A 15,957-nucleotide genomic window follows, 5' to 3' on the forward strand; every position below is an offset into this window, starting at 1 on the left:
AGCTACATGTTCTACAGGGATCCATCCCTATTTTATTCATTTTGATCCCAATGTCTTTGTTAAATTGACAGTGACATAGTAGCTGCTTTATATTTTTGTTGGTCTTAAAAGAAAAAGAAGTTATCTCCCCCACAACTCATCTCATGCTCTCATCACTAGCCAAAATTTTCAAATTGTCTCTGAAGGTTTGACACACATAGCCAATATCACTGGAATAGTTCAACACTATCCTTGTTTTATTGTTCCCATTATCTTTGTCCGAGGTGTTTATTTGCCCTGCCACATCTATCATAGCTCTATCGGAGTAGAAGGGTTTCCCTTTGGTTTCACGTAAACCCATATCCTGTCGCACACTCTCATTTATCTCCCTCTCTCCCTCGTGTAGCCTTTTGCCATAAATTCCTGAGTAACAGTCTTATTAGCCATAATGAAATCTTCATTGTTAGTGTGTAAGCGTGAATTCCTCAGCATCTGCCCCTTTAACTCATTCTTATATATATATATGTTTAGGATGCATGCTACGTCGATCCAAAAATTATTCCTACAGCATTCTTTACGATGTGTAGATGTTGGAATTTCACCATCATCCATTGATAGAAACACATCCAAAATACTAATTCAATTGCTTAAGTAATGTAAAATTTATTTCAAAAAGGCTGTAGTTGTTTCTAAATAAGAAACAAAACCCAGCAGCTCATTAAGAGTACCTTTCCATAGCAAGAAAATGTCATCCACAAATCTTCTGTAACATATGATGTTGTGGACATAACTGTTGTTCTTCAGCACATGATTATTCTCCCATTCAGCTAATAGCAAATTAGCATAACTGTTGGCGAAGGGGGTGCCCATAGCAACACCCCCTCCTTGCCAGTAGATATCGTTACCAAATGTGAAAATATTGTTGTTCACGACAATGTCAGGTAACCTGTAAATCAGGCTAATTCTATCACTGTTGTATCCCCGTGTAGGGGTGAGCTGATTTTTTTACAGCATAGATACCATATTCATTCAGAATAACCATGAACAGGCACACTATATCCAAAATTACCAATAAATATGCATTATAATCCACACTGTGTCTAGTGGATTCATGTAAAGTCTTTAAAAAATGCTCCATATCGTTCAGTACAGTAGATGTGAATGTAAGTGCCTGTTTTAATTTCCTTTCTCTGTACATAGATAAGGGTTCTGTCCAAGATTCTTCTCCACCCACTATGAGACATAAGGGTGGGTTGTTCAGATCTTTATGTATTTTTGGTTGTTGCTGTTTTTCTTTTGGCTTTCCTGGTTAGGGGTCGCCACAGCGGAACTCTGGTCCGCTAATGATTGGCAGTAGATTTTTTACGGGTGCTGAGGTGCCAGCTCGATGCCCAAACTTCAACGAATGCATGCCCATTCTATGCATGTCTTTTGAATGCCACTCAACCACAGGGAGGACATGCAGACTCCACACAGAAGGCACTCCAGCCGAGAATCGAACGGGAGAACCTCTTGCTGTGAGGAAACAGCAAGCCTTTTATTATCGGTAAACGCGGATGTGTTACAGTGAAGAATTGAAGTAAAGACTCATCTATACTTCACATCATTAGTAATTCTTGCAGTTGTTCATTGACCCCATTTATCATACCCTTTACTTGTGTCGTGTTTGTTTCACTATAAGTTTGTGTGTTACATTACATGGCATTCATCTTGCAATGATAATCCAATTGATTCATCAAAACCCCAGCACCTCCTTTGTCTGCTGCTGAAATCAAGATGTCTTTGTTGTTGTTCTGCCTCTCTCTCAACACCAATTCTTCCTCTTGGGTTAAATTATGAAAATGTTTATACCGTTTATTTAACTTTTCTACTATCTCCTGCTGGCATACTTTATAGAAAGTTTCAAGCAAAGGAATATTTTTGTGGAATAAAAGTGCTTGGTCTCCTTAATATGTCAATTATTTCATTAGATGAGTCTTTGTGTAAATATTTTAGCATGACATTCCTGCAGAATAATTTCAAGTGTATAAGTACATCACTAATTACAGAGGGGACTGATGGAATGGAAGCAATTCCTCTGTTTAGTAAGGTGCACTGCATAGCATTCAATTTAAATGTAATGAGATTCACTACAAGGGAAGTTTGTACGTCATTTAGTCCTCTGATGAAAACGTCCTCCTCTTCCTGCTTCAACTCATGGAACGCTGATGTACGTGTTTCACTGGTGTCCTTATCGGCAGAGGCAAATTGCAAATAAACACCTCGGACAAAGATAATGGGAACAATAAAACAAGGATAGTGTTGGCAAATTCCAGTGATATTGGCTATGTGTGTCAAACCATCAGAGACAATTGGAAAATTATTGCTAGTGAAGAGACCATGAGACGAGTTCTTTTAAGACCAACAAAAATATAAAGCAGCTACAATGTCACTGTGAATTTAAGAATGGGATTGGGATCAAAATGAACAAAATAGGGATGTATTCCTGTAGAACATGTAGCTGTTGTAAACACATCACCAAACAACAGTGTTTTGTGCATCTGAGAACTTGCAGGACTTGTTCTTTGAAGGTTTATGCCGATTGCAGAAGTAGAAATGTGATATATATAGCTCCATGTCAACTCTGCAATGCATTCTATGTTGGCAAAACTAACTGCCAACTTAAATAGAGGACATCAAAACATGTCAGCGATATATGCTTAAAGGACATTAAGAATCCACTATATAAACATATTTCCAGGAATATTTCCAGTTTTTTATTTTATGGTGCTGTAAGTTGTAAAAGTAAACATGTAGAGTGGTGATATGCCACTTTATATGGAGCAGGCTGAGATGAAGTGGATTTGTGATTTACAAGTGGACACACCCCCTGGTTTGAACACTTGTATTCCTTTAAAACCGACCCTGAGAGGGCACTGTCTGAGATCAGTCAATTGATTGGCTGCATATGTTTTTTAAATCTGTATGCTTGTTTTAGCTTTTTAAATCTGATGAAAAACATAGTGAATGTTCAAAAGCGCTTAGCTTTTTATTTTACATGTTATTAAATTTGTTTTTAGCTGAAGTCATGGTGGTGATACTGCTTTTTTGGCTGTTTATTTCTATTACGTTACAGTATTCACCTTCAGTGGTTGGGTTGTGTAATTTGCTGCTGTTGTTAACTGTATATATATATATATATATATATATATATATATATATATATATATATATATATATATAAATACAAAGTTGACTTACCCAAAAGTCAATGTTCACATCATGAAGACCAGAACATTGAAGCTGCCCTATTATGATTGCATGAAACTGGTGGAACAGCAAGCCCCCTTGCACCACCATACCCTATGCACATTGTGTATTCTAACTCCAAGACTGCACTACAGCAGAGAAAGGATAAATCCATAATCCCATATGTACTGCAGTCTCACACAATTACCTATTGTTCACTATAGTGGACTTTTTTTGCTTCATTCCTTCAAGATAGTAGGGTTTTGATCATTCAGTCTCAATGATGTGATCATCAACTTTCTTGACATTTGACCTTCTGAAGCAGACTCATGTATAATACAGATGCATTGGAGCAGGGGTGAATTTAGTGAATATGCAAATTTCTATCTTATTCATGGCTTTACTACATCAATTTACTTGTTCATTGATGAGTACTAGGCTAGTTGCTCTTGTAGGCCATTTTAAGCCTAGTCAGTTTCTCACCTAAATGTGAGAATCAAACTCGGTACCCTGTGTCTGGGAGATAAATGCCTTAAACATTATACCAACCTCAGTCCCTATACCAAGCAACAATCCCAGAGAATCCACTGTAGGATAGATGTGAGGTGCCTAGAATGTAGAGTGTGTGTGTGTGTGTGTGTGTGTGTGTGTGTGTGTGTGTGTGTGTGTGTGTGTGTGTGTGTGTGTGTGTGTGTGTGTGTGTGTGTGTGTGTGTGTGCACGCGTGTGTGTTATATGTTAATATTAAGTAGTTTTAAAGGCTGAGATTGTAGAGTAGCATTTCCAATGAAGGCATCAAAGGTGGTGTGGTGCCTGCAAAACTAGCCTTATAAAGGCAGTTAACTTGTATGGTCTTCAATAAGAAATATAAATGGGTAAAACAGGACATAATCTGAACAAATGGAGTATACACATTAAGAGTAATGTGATTAAGTATTATTTAACAGAAAATGTGGTAGGTGATTGGAACATCTCACACAAAAAGTGGACTATGTCAATAATGGCAATAAAATTCATGAGTCTATATAATAATTATAAGGCAGTCTTTGTGAGGTGCAGCTTAAAAGGGAGCACTACAAGGATTCCCATGCATTTGAAAACCATTGTCTGAAATCCAGGGAGTTAAGTGCCTTGTAGCTCCTTTAGGCTGCTGCTTATATTCAAACTTGAATATAAGTTTGAGCAGGCAGCCATGTTGACGGGGTTAAAGAAGAGTATTTTAGACTTATGGAGCAGGAGAAGAATTGTAGGCTTAGGGAACTGGAGTGGAAGTTTTAGAATTAATAAGCTGGAAGGGAGTTTTATGGTTAGGGAGTTTTCAAATTAGGAAATGATTAGGGAATTTAGGTTTAGGGAGGGGGACTGGAGTTTTAGATTTCAGGAGTGATTGAGGACTTTAGGGTAGGGGGCTGGAGGCTTAGGGAAAGAGAGCGAGGATTCTGGCTGGGTTGGAGATAGGAGTGTTAAGAGTTAAAGTTTAGGTTCTGGTAGGGCTGTTGTATAGGGTAAGTTGTATGGAGGACTACATAGAAACAGGAGTTTGAGCACTTACTTTTTTGAGCAAGTGGCAGTGAGCAGATGTGTCACAAGCTGCTAGCACTCGAATACTTGAGTAGACCTAATATAAAAAGATGAACTGCTGGTTATGTATAGTCTCCACCTTTCACATAATCTAGGGAACATGAGCTGACTAGATGGTCTTATCAAGCACGAGCAAATTTTGTCCCTGTTTCTAAGGTCAGTATATGTATGTTGGTATCCTTGAATTTCATTTTATAAAAGAAACATGGAATTAAGAACATTAGATGTTGACTTGTTGAATTCCTATCTCTGTACAGTTTCCATAAACTATCCTACCAAATTTCTTTTTAGGAATTGTATCCAGAGAGGTTGAAAAGCTCAATAAATCAGCCTTCAGGTTTACTTTCTCCATATACATTTATGCAGAGTGTATCTGCCAGTCTGTTTAGGTATAATCTGAGATTCCACAATAATTCTTAAATAAAATCAAAAATTGGAAAGTACCTGTGTTATGTTTCATTGCAGTCATGCTTTGTAAGTCTTATATGAATGCAGTAAAACATCGCAGTCAGTAAAACAAGTGAGTAAACCAGATTAGGAGATGGCACACTGATATCTGCATTCCACAATCTTCATTCTTATTTTAGGGCTGCGTAATCCTGCTATATATTGTCTTATTTGAAAAGGAGCTTTGCTATTTTAATACAATTGACAATTTTTTTGTTTATGCTAATGTAATCCTTTGCCAGTTTTTATAGACTAGTGGTAACCTTCAGACTTGTTTATAGCATTTCTTAAAAGTGCTTATTTATTTTCTCTTTGTACCTTCATAAACTTAATTGGTTGTTTCCGTCTATATTTTACAGTTCCTAGTGCTGCACCTCAGAATGTGTCCTTAGAAGTAATCAACTCAAGGGTAAGAGAGAATTTTTTGTATCTGTATATCGAATATAGAGTGAAATATAAAGGAACCAGATAAAAGTTAAATGCTAGTCGGTGAAGTGTCTAAACAGTACACAGTAACACATGTTCACACTTAAGGTGTACCTAGCTATTCTGGTCCCCCTGACCTGCCCCCCCCCCCCCCACGGGACTTGAGGATTAAATAAAAAGCCTCCTTTGGAATCTAGGATAAAAAAATAAATATATATATATATATATATATATACATATGTATCTTCTTTCATTTTAAACTTTAGCAAACCGCTTGCTTCTTTTCTAGCAAGCAGCTGCTAGTGTTTATGCAACACACACAGAGCTAAAGCACTTCAGTTCTGACCACAAATGTGATACTGGCATTCATTTCTGAATGCACTGCTGATTGTGCATTCTACCTGTTTGTGTCCAGAGTGGCTGCCCCTTTCACCCCATCTGAGCTACGCCTTTGGTTCTCATTGCTTTTTGTTCATGTTATTATATCACCTACTACAGATACTGATTTAGTCTGATTCTATGTTCAGAGCTATCACTGAGTCATTTCATTCAAAAATGCTTTCTGTCTAACTGTGACCTTTTGTTTGACAACTGTGCATTTTTACATGGCTATCCAAAACTAATGGGGGTGTACAGTCTGTTTCCTTATATTCATAACTGTGGGTATTGATGTTTTAGAAACTGTAAACAGTATTTTCTTTGTCTCAGATTTGACCTTGCATATAATTATATTTTTAAAAGTTGTCAGACACTTTGTCATTTGTATAACCATCTCTGCTATTTATTAGTTTCTGTATAAATACCTTATATTGTGCATTAATAGTAGCAATAGTTTGCTGCCACAATACCTTATATTGTACATTAATGCTAGCAGTAGTCTGCTAATTGAATGGTGATTTCTTTTTAATCAATTGCTAATTAACTGTTAATTGGTGAGCTGGTAATGAGCTTCAATAACAACTGCGTTATAGTTGCAAATCCCATAGGGACAACACACTTGCTTATGCTTTGTCATTCTGAGCCAATACTAAATCACTTATGCGAGCCAGTTCTGAAGAAATCATGTGTACCACTTAGAGCAAGAATTCACACCTAAAACGTAACTCGTCTTAATCCAAGGCCGCAGAATATTTATAAATTATTAAATATAAAAAAATAGCTTAGATGGATGAGTGTTGCCTTATTGTGGAGCTGTGTGTGAAATATTGATCAGATATATAATCACAAGAAATGAAAACATGAGTTTGTCTTTGGCTCTGAGGTATGTCTCTTATGTTTCAAAAATATAATCACTATCTAGCCTGGAATGTTATAAATCTGTCTCAGGATGCAATAAATACTTATTTTATTAGATGTAATGTTCCTGCACTTACCATGCAGAACTTGATTGTCAGATTTACTTATGTGCTTCGTCTTATTCTAAGGCTTTGTTTATTTATTTATTTTTATGTCACATTCTTAACATTTCCATATAATAAGATCAAGGCAGATATTAAGAAAAATAACTGTGTGTGTGTGTGTGTGTGTGTGTGTGCGTGTGTGTGTGCATGCATGTGTGTGTTTGTCTATAATACCTGATTGCTGTGAAATCTGCAAAGACTCTAATTCTGCATTTCATTTACCAGTTTATGAATGTCTGTGGGAACAAATATGGTATTCGGTCTACTGAAGTACCTGTAGGCCAGCAATCACTTCTACATGCCCACACTTTCTCTCTTAGTGATATAACTTCACTGACTAAAGTTTTGCTGGGTTTCCTACTAACCACAAGTTGTTGTCTGCAAGACATCAGCCACATAACCATTATATGTATGAATGCTGTTATTATGTATAATTTAGCACATACCCAAAATACCCAAAATAAAGTGGATTATAAAGGAAAGCTGTGTTCTTCTCCAAAATTATGTCACTATGTTTTCACGTTTTCGGAAAAATAATGGTAAATGTTGTTTAAAGTGTTATGCCATCTTGTAAGCTAAGCTCACCCAGACTCTGCAACAGTTTTCTGTGAGGGAAAGGTGAGTTTGCTTTTTATTTTTTTGTATTTTGCATTACTTTAGTTTCTTTTTCTATTTTGTATACTGTGACTTGTTTAGTTTATACTGTGTTTTACTTGCATTCTGCTTTTAACTGCATATTAAAACTTGAAAAGAGACCACAGCTCTCTCTTGTGAGTCAGACAGAAATTTTTCCCACCTTGCCACCCTGTTAACTACTGCTGTCTTTCTAGTTGCACCCCTTATTTTAATTTGACCATATATCTCATTTCCTCTCTGCTTTGACTGGCTGGTGTGAGTAAGCACAAAATTATCATTTTGTGAAATCACTCCCCTTCAACTATTTAAATTTATTGGCAATCCTACTGTATTCCATAGTACCAAAATACAGAAGTGCCCACCCCCTTTCAATCTGTCTTGCTCTTTTAAAATAGTGGCGCTCCACTAAAACTTAAAGGATCACTACGGGCAAACAATGAAAAAACATATATTTTTTTTATCTTGCCATGATTTACTGCACCTCCTAAAGCTGCCTGCAGCAAAATAAGTACTCATTCCTAATTTTATTTTTTTTTGCCCTCATGGGGGCAGATATTGTGATTCCTTTGTAAAGCTAAATCTGTCTCAATGCACAAACAGTGAGAACAAATAGCCCTACCATTTGTTGTCAGACTAGACTTCCATTCACTTGGAATGGACCACCTGAAAAAATTGCCAAGTCTGACAGTCTGCAGCTCATGCGTCATTGACTGGTATGTGCTGATTTTTACAAATGTTGTTCCTATTGATGTACTACAAATTCTCTGAAAGAAACTTGCAAAAGTGTCAACAAATTACGGAGATAAAAAAGACTTTTCACAACGAGCAATTTTGCAAGTTTCAATTCCTGCCAAGTTACTCCACCCATCTCCCCTCCTTCATTGGGCTACAGTCTCACATCTCCAGCTTGGATAGATTCAACTATTTTGTCAGCTTTGCATGACAATAGACATAAAAAAAATTACAGTCTGGTGTGCCACTAAAACTGTTCCTTTATATGTCTCTTCACTTTTGAATAGCATTTCCCCAGGAATAAAAAAAAAAACAAAACAAAACAAAGCACACACATCAGTCCAGAGTTCGGGCCAATCTATCCATTTCTTTCTTGTTGTTGTTTCTTTTGGCTTTTCCCGGTTAGGGGTCGCCACAGCGGAACTCAGGTCCGCTAATGCTCGGCAGTAGATTTTTTCTTCCCAAGTTGCCAGCCCTGATGCACAACCTTCATCGAAGGTACGCCCAATCACGCATGTCTCCACACAGAAGACGCTCTAGCTGAGAATCGAACAGGACAACGTCTTACTGTAAGGCGACAACACTACTGCAGCACCACCACCTAATGTGCACAGTAAAACATTCAGTTTATAATGCGTTCTGGCTATTGACATGGTTATCTTTACATAGTTATTCTCTTATAGTATAACCTGAACTTATGGTATTCAATGCCAAGCTTTACAACAGTTCTCAGTTTCTTAACAATGACCTCCCAAGCCTCTGATGTGACCCAGTACTTTGTCAATATACTGTAAATACATAGAGTAATACAAATACTTGCGCACATATGACACGTATAATATTACATATATACCATCATTAAAACAAGATAAATGCAATATAAATCATATCAATATAGTTATGATTTCTAGTTTATGACCCTGTCTATGGAAACTTCTTTTTGAATTTATGTTCAAGCAATTGTATATTTGTGGTATATTATCTTGTTTAATTGTTTCTCAATATTCTAACCACTGTATGCTGCATCAGTTGTAAAACTCTGATTTTACTCCTTTTATATTTTCTATGCTCTTTGTACAAAATAGCTATGTTTGTACAATTAATTTTTATTATTTTTTTATAATTGTTTACTATGTATCTGGAGCTTTTCTCCCCGAGCCTCCGCTGAAAATGGTCACATTGTGTCCAGTCAGACTACCTGGTAAACAAATGGAAAATAAATAAAAAATAAAATATACTAAGAAAATCAATCAATATACCAAGAAAAATCCAAAACTTAAGAAAAAAACACAGAAGGAAGGAAAATGTTTCCTTCATGCTGTCATGAAAATCCCACTCACTTATTCAGATATTATGGGCAAACATATATATATATATATATATATATATATATATATATATGTATTATAGCATATATAATATATTAGGCAAAACAACGTACCCAACATACTAGTCATAGGCGACTCTATAGTCAGGCACACTGATGTCCCACTCACCAGGCCTACAAGGAGAAGGTTACTGTCAGCTGCCTGTCGGGTTCCAGGATCCACCACATAACCCACGCACTCAGGTCACTCCACAACAAGTACAAATATGACTCTGTCATTGTCCATGTTGGTGTGAATGACCTAAGATGTACCTCCCTGGACTACATGAATAGAGACTTGGAAGAGGGAGGTATGACCCTAGCCCTGAGTAGCATTCTGCCATCGCCCAGAATGATACCACAGTACAAGGACAAAATTATTGACTTCAACAATTGGCTAAGCTTTTGGTGTCCTTCTAAGGGGAATCAAGTATCTGTCTGCCTGGGACGACATGATCGACAGACCACGATGCTTTGCCAGAGATGGCCTGCACCTGTTGCCCATGGGATTCCAGATACTGGCTAAGGCTCTTGCTGCCCCTATAGTGCCTTTTTTAGACAAGCTTCAAATGACAAATTCACCACCATAACAGGAACAGGCAAGCAAAAACTGAGGGTAATGCTACTCAATGCTAGAATGCTAAATCTCAAAATGCACTCACTCAAGGCACTCCTTAAAATGGAGAACATCGATATCTATGCAGTGACTGAGACCTGGTTCAAGGCTCCAAAGAGCACCCCTGCACTACCAGGCTATAACTCATACCACACTTTTCGGCCACATAACCTGGACCGGAACACCAAAGGCGGAGGTGTGTCCATATTCATTAAGGATATCCATACCTCCAGGCTAGTTGCTCAGCATAACGCATCCGAGGATATCCAAGTGCAACTAACTCTGGGCAAAACTGCAGTCCAAATTGTAGCTTGCTACAGATCCCCCATCATGCGCCCCAGGATTCCCTCTCCTCTTTTCTTGATATACTGGAAAATATTAGGGTTCAAACACCCTAATAATGGGCAATTTCAACTACCCCACCATTAACTGGGAAAACTACTCATGTAACAACTCCTTTGCTCAACGCTTTCTGGAATTCATAAATTCCGGTGCCCTGGATCAACTTATCCACAACACACCAAGGGCAACAATATCCTAGACCTAGTCATTACCAACATGAATGACCGGTGTTCCACACCCGAAGTCAACTCCTCGTTGGTCAGATCCGACCATAAGCTAATCACTATAGATATCCACATCCCGCCCCCCACCCCCCATTAAGGAGACCACGGTAAGAAAATTTCTCCAAAGTCAACTTCATGCTTCTTAAGACAGAAATGGCAAACTTCATGACACCCATGCAGATGGACAATACAGTTACGACTGCTGAATCCTACACAAATGCACTCTATAAACACTTACATGAGTGCATAGATCGTGCTATCCCAAACAGAACCAAGAAGCTATCCTCCCAAAAAAGGAAGCCAATCTGGTGGTCCCCTGCCATAAACAAACTGTACAACAGAAGGAAGAAACTGTTGCAAAAGAGAGTAAAATCCCATGAGTGGTGGAGCTCCCTGGTCAGCCTCAGTAAGAAGCTGAGATCCCTTATAAGAGCCTCCAAAGCTAGCTATGAAAATAAAATTGCCACTGATTCTAAGGACAGCCACAAAGCATTCTATAGCTATGTCAAGAATCTCAATGGCAACACCCAGATCTGCTCTGAGTTACAGCACAACGGCATGAAAATTACAGAACCAACTGATATTGCCAACATCCTGGCAGATAGGTTCAGTGCTAACTTTACCACCCTCTCACACCCTAAAGGGCCCATATCTATACAGGAAGAATGCAGAGTCCCTGTAATCACAACTACACAGGTAAAAGCTGCACTTTCTAAAGCCAAAAACACAGCATCCATGGGGCTGGACAACATCCCAGGCTGCGTTTTACATGAACTTCAGAACAAACTGGCTCCCCACCTAAGCACCATGTTCAGTCATAGCCTCACATCAGGCTTTCTGTCCACTGAATGGCGCACAGCAACAGTTATCCCACTCCACAAAGGGGGAGCCACCACTGATCCTGGGAACTATCGCCCTATTAGCCTGACGAGCCTGGTCTGCAAGGCCATGGAACATATCATCATGGAACTCATAAACAAAGACATTGGTAACCTCCAAACTCTGGACCCCACCCATTTCGGATTTGTGAAAGGCTGGTCATGCATCCTGAACCTAATCAACTTCTTTGAGGCAGTCACCAAAGCCATAGATGAGGCTAAGGTGGTTCACACAGCCTATTGTGACCTCGCCAAGGCTTTTGACACCATCCCCCATTCTGGAATTATAGCTAAACTCACTAAACTAGGTATAAATCCCTACGTCACAAGATGGGTTGCCAACTGGCTCACTGACAGAACCCACACTGTAAAAGTTGCAGACTCTAAATCTGACATCAAGCCAGTGACAAGTGGAGTACTACAGGGTTCAGTCCTGGGACCTCTCCTGTTCGGTATCTACTTCTCTGAAGTACAGGCTAACACAGAAGGCCTCTGGCTAACGAAGTTTGTAGATGACTGCAAACTAGGAGCCATAGTCAAGTCCCCAAATGATGTGGACATCCTACAGAAGGGCCTCACTGAGACAGATGCCTGGTGTCAGAGCCATGGCCTCAAGCTCAATGCCAAATCATGCATTGTCATCCCATTTGGTAAAAACTATGTACCCATGAACTACCACATAGGCAGCAGTCTACTTAACAGTGAATGTGTGATAAGAGACCTTGGGACCCAGGTGGACAGTAGTCTTTCCTTTGATAATCACATTGCCACAGTAGTCAGGACATCCTTCTATGTGGCACACCTCATCACAAAAGGGTTCTCATCCAGGAAAAAAGAGGTCATTGTTCCCCTCTACTCAACACTCATTGGACCCATTATAGAGTACAACGCACCTTTTCGATGTACCTCACAAGACATCTGCAGCAGCTGAAAGGCCACAGAAGTACCTCATAAAGAGGATTACTGGCCGCAAACAGATGCCCTACACTGTCCATCTCAAAAAACTCCAGCTTTACTCCATAGCATAACGTCTACTCTGAGATGATTTCTTCCTAACATATAAAACTATGTCAAATCCAGAGCTGTTGGACATGCTACACGTAAAGAAATCCCAATCCCTCCAAGCTACATGCTCTAGGGACCTAAACCTTGTCACCACAATAAACAGGACCTGCTGGTGGGATAGACTTCCCATACCCTGGAACAAGCTACCCATCTATGTCAAGCAATGTTCCTCATTAGCACTCTTCAAGAAAAATCTTTGAGTGGATGGGAAATAGGAAATATACCCCGGGAATCACTTCTGTGGCTCTGCTTGACAGTGGCACAGGAAAATAACTATCTTAGGTGGCAAAAGCCAGGGAACCTTGTTGGCTAGGCTTACTTAGGCCCTTGGGCTGATAGCCTAGTACCTACCTATGAACCTATTACTAGACTAAATACAATATTATGTAGCATTGAAATGTGCTGACATTATAAGGGTGGCAGTTCATTATTAATCATAAAGCAAATGTCAGAATGGAAAAGTTCAAATAGTGGATAAAGAGGAGGAGGGGAAGAGAAGAAAGAGTGAGAAAAAGTATTTGTTAGAAGTAATAATTGGGGTAGATATGGGAGGCAGGAGAAAAAATGAGTAAAAGTAACACTACAAGTAAGAGAAACGAAACTAAGGAAAAGAAGAAATAACATGGACAACAAGATTTAGTGTGTGTGTGTGTGTGTGTGTGTGTGTGTGTGTGTGTGTGTGTGTGTGTGTGTGTGTGTGTGTGTGGTGTAAAAGAACTATAAAGCAAATCTGCACCGATACCTGCTTGCTGCCCTCCTGAGGGGGGGGGGGCACTTGTGCAAGTGCAGTGGACTGGCTCCAGTAGGAAGGGATGGCAGCATACCTCTCAACATCATAGAACAAGAAATCTGGACAAGGCCATAAATAATGGGGGACAAAGGCCCAGAAATTGGGACAATTTATAAATATTGCACTTACAAACTTAGAAAGCTGATAAACAGGTTTTGCATTAGAGTGGATTTTCTTAAGGATATGAAGTCTGAAAATCAAATGTCTGTCAACTTTCTGACTTCAGTGTTGAATGATTTGCCAGTGATTTGACAGAAAACTGCAATTTTATGAAAAACGGACAAAAAATCTGGACTTTCTGCAAAAATCTGTACTGTTGAGAGATATGGATAGGAGCTCTGAACCAACACCCATCAATCATTTTCATTTGTTTGCCAAAGCCATTACAGCAGTGTTTTGCAGTGAGGTGGGAAAAGCCTTAAATTTGACTGGTATGTTGTGTGGGTGTGGGTAGCTGTGTTTGTGGAAGGTGGAGGTGTGCCTTTGTAAGTGTGGTGCGAATGCTATGGATTATGAAATGGAGAGATTGAGTAAAATTGTGCTCAGTGAAGTCCCTAGCAATTTAATCACTGCTTGATTCAGACATATACATTCCCCTCTGTTTGTCAGTATTATGTTTGAGTGCATTGTTATGGAGTATGGTATCACTGCTACAGCTACTGCTGCTCTTTCAATACAAGTATCTGCTTTGGAAGTTTTCTCCAGGAGTCTGTTGCTGAGAGGATGAGAGATATGCTACAGGTATACAACTAAGACAAACTAGATAAAGCAATAGTAAGAAAACGTACTAGGTCACATCAGAGGCTTTGGAGGTCATTATTAAGAAACTGACAACTGTTGTAAAATTTATCATTAAATACCATAAGTTCAGGTTATACTATAAGAGAATAACTATGTAAAGATAGCCATGTCAGCAGCCAAAATGCATTACAAGTTGAATATTTTACTGTGCACATTTTAAATGGATAAATTGGCCTAAACTCTGGACTGATGCGTTTGCTTTTTTTATTTTATCTCTGGGAAATGCTATTCAGAAGTGAAGTCTTAAAACCCTACAACTCTCTTTTTGCGCGGTTTTATGCATTGAGCAGCGTCGGGCAGCGCCGCCTAAACAGGTTTAAAGTATTCCAGGCTCCACAAAGTCTGCTCTTCACTTTTTCCCTTACAACTGTTCAAACTCTCAAAGTAATCACTCTATTCTCTTTCTAAAGACCTGCACTTGCTCAGCTCTTATAAGGAAACACTAACTAACTAAAGCACTACACCCTCCTTGACTTCTCATAAGTATTAGACTCCCAATTGGTCCTTCCTGATCAAGTGAAAAATCAGTTCCCTTCCCTAATCTGATCAGTAAAAAAAACAGTTCCCTATACTAATCTGGTATGTTCAAGGGTCAGTTTCAAGGTTACTCTCCAGTCCAGCTGGTGAATCTGGGAATTTTGAGGTAATGTTACAATTGCCTTATGTATACAGACAACCCTCTCTTCCTTCCAACAAGCTCTAATACATGTGAGAGATGCAGTTACACAGCCAAACTGGAGGCAGAGCTCTCTCAACCCAAGACTGGCACAGTCAGTCAGGAGGATAAGGTAACCACCCACACCACAAATCCAGTCTCACACAGACCTATTGTATCTGCATACCCAACACATAAACACACAAAAACATACTCGGAGGCTCTAAATAAAAATCTGCCTAAACAGCATAGACCTCCTAAGCAGATATCCAAGCAACAGCCACCCCTCAACAATACCCACAAATCACATATCTCACAAAATCAGTGTGCCTCACAGTCACAGCCCATAAGGCCAAGCAACACACCAAATACACTTGTTATAGGGGACTCTTTTGTCCGGCACACTGATGTCCCACTCACCAGACTGAACAAGGAGAAGGTCACTGTAAGCTGCCTGTTGGGTGCCAGGATCCGCCACATAATGCAAGCACTCAGGTCACTCCAAAGCAAGTACAAGTATGACTCCGTCATTTTCCATGCTGGTGTGAATGACCTGAGACGTACCTCCCTGGACTACATGAAAAGAGACATAGAGGAGATCTCTGACCATGTAGCCCAGGCTGGTATGTCCCTGACCTTGAGTAGCATCTTGCCCTCACCAAGAATGATGCCACAGTATAAAGACAAAATGATCAGTTTCAACAATTGGCTAAAGTATTGGTGTCATTCAAAGGGGATCCAGTGTCTGTCAACCTGGGATGACATGCTCGACAAGCCACATTGCTTCGCTAG

At 39.2% G+C, this 15,957-nt stretch overlaps 1 protein-coding gene across 1 annotated transcript in view; it reads left to right on the forward strand.

Annotated features, from left to right (window-relative positions):
* The window catches only part of DCC (DCC netrin 1 receptor), a 2,283,601-nt gene that overhangs the window by 1,499,661 nt on the left and 767,983 nt on the right, over window positions 1-15,957 (forward strand). The window contains exon 12 of the mRNA XM_044089014.1: window positions 5,594-5,643. Within this exon, the coding sequence (XP_043944949.1) occupies window positions 5,594-5,643 (50 nt within the window). The remainder of the gene's footprint in view (window positions 1-5,593; window positions 5,644-15,957) is intronic.

The sequence above is a fragment of the Protopterus annectens genome, chromosome 1.part1, assembly GCF_019279795.1.
Source record: "Protopterus annectens isolate FY-2018-M chromosome 1.part1, PAN1.0, whole genome shotgun sequence".
NCBI lineage: Eukaryota > Metazoa > Chordata > Ceratodontiformes > Protopteridae > Protopterus > Protopterus annectens.